General features: G+C 35.4%; 1 protein-coding gene across 50 annotated transcripts; it reads right to left on the minus strand.

The window, feature by feature from the left end:
- Positions 1 to 221: 221 nt before the first annotated feature.
- On the minus strand, positions 222 to 7544 carry LOC112742094 (abietadienol/abietadienal oxidase). Of its 50 annotated transcripts, none has more exons than XR_011870950.1 (10): positions 7204 to 7522; positions 6824 to 6921; positions 6248 to 6274; positions 5930 to 6039; positions 5206 to 5284; positions 4963 to 5054; positions 4714 to 4841; positions 3737 to 4203; positions 3189 to 3332; positions 222 to 2340 (listed from the first exon to the last, which is right to left on the minus strand). XR_011870950.1 is itself a non-coding variant. In XM_072214168.1 (8 exons), the coding sequence occupies exons 4-8, from the start codon at positions 5925 to 5927 to the stop codon at positions 4080 to 4082; spliced, it is 429 nt and encodes a 142-aa protein (XP_072070269.1). In that variant the 5' UTR covers positions 5928 to 6039; positions 6248 to 6274; positions 6824 to 6918; positions 7204 to 7522; the 3' UTR covers positions 222 to 4079. The 50 variants fall into 50 exon arrangements, 10 of the variants coding, with proteins under 10 accessions (XP_072070269.1, XP_072070264.1, XP_072070260.1 ...); XR_011870956.1 differs by having other exon boundaries at positions 1326 to 2340; positions 4963 to 5036; positions 6824 to 6918; XR_011870959.1 differs by having other exon boundaries at positions 1326 to 2340; positions 4963 to 5039; positions 6824 to 6918.
- Between the last annotated feature and the right edge of the window lie 438 nt (positions 7545 to 7982).

Genomic DNA, 7982 nt, shown 5'->3' on the forward strand with positions numbered 1-7982 from the left:
AAGAAAAGTAACTTGCATCAAACAAAAGAGTAAAAGAAGGTTTAGGTTGAATCGGATCTTGAAGCAGTAAAGTAAATGAACATTAAAAGCAAGAAACAAAATGTAAATTAGGAATTCAGATCTCAGGACCCAGAGACTAGAAAACCAAGTCTAGATCTCAATGCCTTCCTAGATCCAACAAGAACAATTGCAAAGAAATTGTAAATTGCAAAGAAAGTGGATGAAGAGCAATTAACAGAAATTGAAATTCAATCAAGCAGTAAATAAAGCAGTGAGATCCAAGGTTGAGATTGAAACAGAATTTCTTCAATTCTCCAACCCAAAATCCAAGACAATTGTAATTGAAATTGAAAGCAATAAAACTGAGAGGAAGAGAAGTGAATTCTCCTTCCCCAAGACAAAGAAATTAAAGATCACTCAATATCCAAAGCTCTCCGAAAACTATTATGAAAATTCCAAAAGAAAGCTCCCCGAAGAACTTGAATTCTATCCTATTTATACACTTTCTTCAAATGATCTTCAAGCCTTGAGTTGGGCCTTTGCTCTTGGTGAAATTGGGTTGAAAGAGGCCTTGGTTGATTGCTCTTGAAGTTTGGAGAAGAACCAAAGTGAACCAATTGAACCGGGTTGGAGTTTTGCAAAAGTTGGACCAAAAGTTTGAGCAAAAGTTAGGGGCTAACTTTTGGTCTAACTTTTCATATCAGCCCACAAAATTTGCTGCTACTCACGTTGGTGCCAAAGTTAGGGGTCTAACTTTGGCCCCAGCGTTAGCTTCACCTTGTGCACTTGTGGCGCCAACGTTAGCCACCAAGTTAGGGGGCTAACGTTGGCGCAAACTTTTGCTCCTCCTTGTGATTTTCATGTGCCAACGTTAGCCACCAAGTTAGGGGGCTAACGTTGGCGCAAAATTTTGGTGCCCAGGGAGGTTTTCTTCATGCCAACGTTAGCCTCAAAGTTAGGGGGCTAACGTTGGCGCAAACTTTTGGTGCCCAGGGGTGAATTTCATGTGCCAACGTTAGCCTCAAAGTTAGGGGGCTAACGTTGGCGCAAACTTTTGGTACCCAGGGAGTGATTTTCAAGTTCCAACATTAGCCTCCAAGTTAGGGGGCTAACGTTGGGGCTAACTTTTCAACCAAAAGTTTGTGCAAAAGTTTGATGCTAACTTTAGGTCCAGCTTTTTGCTTCCTGGTTCAATTTCACTTATTCCATTGTCCTCTCTTCACTCCTAGCCATTCCGTCTTGCTTCAACCTTTCTCCAAGCTTTCTTCACCTATCATTAATCAACTAAAGACATCAAAGCTATGCTCATAATCATGAGATATCCATTCTATCATAATATTCAACAATTATAGCATAAAACCTCATGAAATGGCATGAATTCATACATGGTTGATTCAATCAAGGGAAACATGAAAATCTACTCAATTAGCTTGCTTATAGTTCAAGAAAGTGCATAATTCTAATGAAAACAAAAGAAAAAGACTAGTTAAAATAGGCTAAAATGACTTGTCATCACGCGTGCGCATGGCCTTCAGTTCAGCAAATCCTCATTTCTTAATGAATTCTCCATTTTTGCATGCTTTTTCTTCATTCTGTCAACCCAATCTTTGCCTTCTAATCCTGAAATCACTTAACAAACATATCAAGGCACCAAATGAAATTAAAGTGAATTAAAATTAGCAATTTTAAGGCCTAAAAAGCATGTTTTTACTCTTAAGCACAAATTAGGAGCAATTCACAAAACCATGCTATTTCATTGAATAAATGTGAGAAAAGATGATAGAAACCCCTAAATTCAACACAAGATAAACCACAAAATTGGGGTTTATCAAGTGGCAGTGGCATAACCAACTGCACCGTGAGGCTGAACCTGGGAGACATTGTCACACTGTTTAACAAGACTAAAGCATTTACAATCTAAGATACAACATTAAGATATATGGTAGTAGTTTTAAGGAAAGTTACTACTTATCACACTATGCAATTTATTCAATAAAGCTACTTCTATGGGAATATTATTTTCTATTGCCAGGCGATTACATTTAGTGATAGAAAAAGAAAGGGTCTATGATGGAGCAAAATGGACTCTGCTTAGAGAAAAATAGCTTTACGAATGTATCTCTCAAACATTGTGGAGAACTTGAGATAATAGGCATACGCAAAATAAAAGCTTTCCGTTTTCTATCCACTTCCTTCATCATCTTGCTCAGAAGAGGGGAGAAAAAGTTCTTGATAATTTATGAGAATAAGAGAAGGCGAAGTTGAGTAAACCTCGTTGGTTACTCCAAACAAAAATAGCAGAAGCGGCTATAGAGAAGGCAGCATCCGAACATCAGATACCTAGTACCAAGTGGAACCATTACGAAATTGTGTGCAAAAACCACAAAAACATAAGCATAATAGCTACGACATAATATCAACATCACACCTAATCTAGAAGCTATAACAAAGCATTGGATTCTTAAGCAGCGCTCACACCAAATGGAATGCTTATATTACTTTGAGGAGTTATCAAAGTGTGGGTATCTATTTCAGAGACTAATGAAAAATGCTGGGAAAATGGAACAGGAATATGAGATTAATGAAGGTAGAGAGGACCATGTCGAGGAGCATTGGCATAAATTAACAAACATGTAAATGCAATAGTTAAGCCGTGGAGCATTGGAATAAATGAACAAATAGAAAATATTATAAGTTAAACAAAACACATTAGAAGCAAATTCCAAAACCAATGTAAAAAAATCAAAGGTGAAAGTGGCCTCAGTCTCCAAACAATAATTGCTCACATTATCAAAAACAAGATATACATAAACAAAGATTGACATATTGTAAACTGAAGCACTAAATTACCAAACAAGGTGCTAGAAAATGAATCGTTAGTCTTTACAATTGAGATCTTATAATGTACTTAGGCAGATTTTCTTGCATGCGTTAATATATTTACATAGGATGGAATAACGGCAAAAGAAAAAAAAGTGAAAAAAAAAAAGAAAAAGAAAAGAAAAGCATCAACAGCAACAGATTAAAAAAGGCATAAATTATGATCTACAAATTTACTCAGAGCTCACATCATCATCATCATTCATTCTTTGTACATAAACTTTGACACAAAAAAAAAAAAAACGATCTAGAGTGCAAATTAGAAGGCACAAGGCAAATCAGAAGGCACAAGGATAATTTTGACTAACCAAAAATGCAGTCTCATTATATGACCTTAGAACAGTAACCACAGCCAAATCAATGATCATCAACAACTCTAGGAGCCTCCAATTTTCCAGATTCAAGCCAAATTAAACGCAGAATTTTTACTACTCAGCAACAATTCAGCAAAGCTAGCAGCAGAAAATTCAATAATCACATATCTCCAATTTTAGAATTTAGATTTAGAATATAAAATTGCAGAATTAGAGTCAACATACAATATCCAAAGCTTCAGAATCAGCAAGGAATCCAAAACTTACAGAAGAAGTTCACATCAAAGGAGAAGAAAGAGACTCATCAGATTTCAATTTTACATTTTAACCTCAACAACAAACAAAATCAATAGAGCTGGCAGATCGAGCAATAATTCAGCATTCATCTTTGTCTATTTATGCAGAAAATGAAGAAGAAGCAACAGATTTGGCTGAAGAAGAAGAATTAGCTTTCAATTTTGAATTTCAACTAGTAAAATCAAGAGCAATTTCAGTTCAAGTAGGATTCCAGAATTCAAATCCAAAACTACAATCAAAATTACCTCTCGTTCTAGAACACACAAGAGAAGAACACCTGGATCTACATTCGGCACATTTGGAGGAAACGGCTTGGGCCGAGGAGGAAGTTTCCATCCAGGGCGGCAGAGTAGCAGTGGAGGGGTTGAATCGCCCATCGCCAAAGCCACATTACTCATTTACAAAGGCTGCGGTTGGCCAGGCGACAGCCAGCGGCACCGTCGCAAAGTTGGAGGGAGATGACACCATGCATGAAAGAAGCGGCTGGGCCCAGAGCGGTGAGAATGACGACGACGCAACTACCTCCGTGACCACCAGAGGTAGAGATCTTCCATGAAGGATGAGTGTAATGATTCCTAAACCGGTGGATTAGGATAACCAGCAAATGGCCGTTGCTGAGGTGAATGATGAGATTGGGCGACGCGAGCGGCGGCGGCAGCGGTGAAAGAAGCTCGTGCGATAGAGAGAGCATGGACGGAGAGAGGAAGAAGATCTTCACTTGTGTGGAGTGTGAATGGAGATCAAGAGGGTAGGGTCTGAGTTAGGGTTAACTCAGTATTTTCGATGGAATATTTTAAATTACAAACAGATTTTCTGTCGGTAATAATTTAATAAAACGCAGCATTTTTCTCCATTTAATTACAGACGGATTTTTCGTCGGTAACCATTTACCACAAAAATAAATTATTTTTTTGACAGAATTATTGACGGATTCTCTTTTCCATCTGTAGTTTATGCTAATTCATTTTTTTTGGTTTCCGACAAAAAATCCCTCGCAAATTCTGTTTTTGTGAGATAAAATCTGTCGAAAATATCCATCTATAATAACTAGTTTTCTAAGAAACAGAACATGACAAAGTACATAATGAAGAACTAAGTACATAATGAAGAAAAATTAATGAAATTCATTTGCGATATCTGATTAGTTTTAGTTGCATAAAATTTTACACCAATTTGATAGCAGAATTCATGTAACTAACTATGCACTAGAGGGTGGCATTACCTGTATGTAGTTTCAAAGTAATAAAAAAAAAGCGCAATATAAAAGCGAGCAAGCTCGGCTCCAGGACAGAATCTTGCACCTCCTCCAAAGGGTGCATAGAATGGACTAGTTCTCCTGTTTCTCTTCTCCTTCATTATTTTAAGCAGATATAGTAATTAGGACCTAGGAATGGAGTAAATTGAAAAGAATGTCTTATGATGTCATTATGAATGTTTTTTGAAGTATATATGAACCAATGATAGGACTAACCTCATTTTCAGGTTCCATCCATCGCCAAGGATTGAAGTTTAGAGCTCCATTATACACATTCTCATCTAAATAGACTGCTAAAAGAAATGGAACTACAAAGCATCGTTTAGAATAACAAAATCTACTCAAATATGTAAATAACATAGTATACTACATGCTTATCATATAATAATATTATAGTCTCTTTTGAGCATGATAATTAGCAAGAAAAATTGTTTACTTTATATGTATGTATATATATACCTTGGTATTTAATGTCTTCTTTTGCTTCTTTCATCAGCCAAATTGCAATTCCCCCAGGTCTAAGTGTTTCATCAATAACCTGTTTGTGAAGACAATCATAAAACCTTAGTAGTGTAATGTCTAAAGGGGCAGAACTGGAAGAGTTATAAATATTTAAAAAGGAGTCACAGTGGAATATGGTCTATAATAAAGTGAAATGATATCATGTTAAATATTTGGATGTTCATGAGAAAATGGAAACTATCAGTCCCCGGATACCTAAAATAACAATTCTAAGATAAATAAACTTAAAATCAGCATCATCTCACAGTTGAAACTTAAACTCCATATAAGAGTTAAGAAAAGAATATATTCCAAAAATATTGATTTTAACAACAGCAAAAGCATATATGATCAAGTTAACATTCCTAGTAAATAGATTTTCCAATGAAACAATACAAATCAAAGAGTTTTATACATGCTCAAGGTATCCGTAGCTCAAATTTATAGAAACTTAACAGTAATTTTAAGTGCAACAATTACAATATGAGGCAGCACAAACAATAGTAGATGGAATCATGAGAAAGGGCACCAACATGGCAACCTCAGGTGCTGCACAGGCTAGATAAGGATCTTCATTTGACTAATAAATGACAATCCTATTTAAATAATGAGATCACAAAGGAAAACAAACTGAAAATAAAATAGTTCCAAATCACCTGACAGAAAGAACAATTAGACATACAGAGAATCAAGCATATATAGGAAGTTCTTTGGGTAAAAAAGTTGATTGGATGGAAGCAAAGGTGGTCGTCCTGCCATTTTGAGATAAATTGTTGGAGCAATTGTTGTTATCTGCATTGAGAAAGAGAAAATGATAGATAAATTCCAAATAATAAGTACAAAATTACATGAATGCTACACAAGAACTTTGGAGGAAACAAACTTAGCCAGGATAGATAGCATTCAAAATAAATCAATGACTAATTCAGCACACATAAGTAAAAGCTATAAACCACAAATACTGACAAAAAAATAGAGAGAATGGAGTGAGCAAACTGACTTGCTTTGAGTTGTAAACATCAAGACCCTGCATTGAAGTATAATAAAGGGTTTTAAAAGAAATGATTAGAGCTAGATGAAAAAATGTTGGATCTATATGTAAATACTGTTGGATCTATATAGATCTATATGGATCAATATGTAAACCAAAAGATACTTATAGAATGACTAATGAGACAGAGTTTAGAGACTATAGTAAGTAGATTAAAATCAAGATCAAAAGTAATTCATCAAAAGTAAGTAAACTTATATAAACATAAGAATACAAAAGAAGTGAATATCCATCGCTACCGTGATTGCAAAATTAAAATTGGAATGTTCATTAACTTCTAGTTACATATAGATAACACGAAACATTGAAACAAATCTACATTTTAAATAATACTTTCCACAGCTTTCTACTTGCGGTTACCCCACTCAATAACTCATCCAGAAAGAGTCATACAGTCCATGATATTCTTCCAAAATCGCAAAATTCAAATCTGACTTGGCAAAGTAATTCAGAATTCATATGGTTGAAAAGCGAATTCAACGAAAAAACATCAATCAAGCACAATGAAAGAAGAAAAAAGGATACTTTCAATGCATTGCTGGGTGCTATTAAGCTTGGACAGCTTGTCATCGAATATCTGCTCGCTGAAGACGCTATTCATGGCTCCCTTACCAACCAACCTGCTGTACAAAAAAGAAAAATGGCATTAAATGAAACCCTAGAAAATTAACAACCACAGAATGATAATAAGTGAAAAAGCCTTCGGTCGAAAGCAATGGCTTACCACAAAGTGTTCAACCTAAAAACCATGAAATTTAGGTAAAAAAAAGCTTAATTGCAGAAAAAAATTCATCAAAATCAGAGTAAACCCGCAGATTCATGAAGCACAAAAGCAAAGTATGATAAACAGAATTGAGCCCTAAGGTTTATCACAAAAAACAGAATCATAAAATCAGGATATATACCTGAAATTCCAGATGGTTACAAGAAGAATTGAGAGAGCGAGTTGAGATCAGATGGAAGAGGTGACAAAGGGAGCAGATGCAATGAGAGCGGCGGTAGAGAGAGTTCTGTGACGATGGGAGTAGACGCAACGAGAGCGACGGCGGAGGGAGCTCGTGCGACGCAAGGGATGACAGAGAGATACGCAAGCGGCGGCGGCAACGGCAGCGGCAGAAGAAGCTCGTGCGACAGAGAGAAGAAGCAGCTCGTACCATGGAGAGAGGAAGAATATTTTCCGATGGAGATGAAGCAGCTCGTGTGTGTGGAGTGTGAATGGAGGTCGAGAGAGAGGGGGTAATTTAGGTTTAAATGAATATTTTTTGACAGAATATTTTAAATTAAATTACAGACAGATTTTTTATCTGTAATAATTTAATAAAATATAACGATTTTGTTTATTTAAATACAGACGGATTTTTCGTTAGTAATTATTTTCCACAAAAAAATTAATTTTTTTGATAGAATTATCGATAGATTCTCTTTTCTGTCTGTAATTTATGCTAATTCATTTTTTTGTTTCCAACAAAAATTTCTTCACAAAATATGTTTGTATTTTCGTGGAATAAAATCTATCGAAAATATTCATCTGTAATAAGTAGTTTTTTAATAGTGTCTTAATCGATTTAATGGACAGTTTGATCCAATTTTTAAAGTCATACTTAGGACACATATTAAAAAAGTCCTTATTAATAATAATCGTTATTATTGAATTAATGGGCACATTAATCCACACACATAAGAT

This window comes from Arachis hypogaea, chromosome 14 (genome assembly GCF_003086295.3).
Source record: "Arachis hypogaea cultivar Tifrunner chromosome 14, arahy.Tifrunner.gnm2.J5K5, whole genome shotgun sequence".
NCBI lineage: Eukaryota > Viridiplantae > Streptophyta > Magnoliopsida > Fabales > Fabaceae > Arachis > Arachis hypogaea.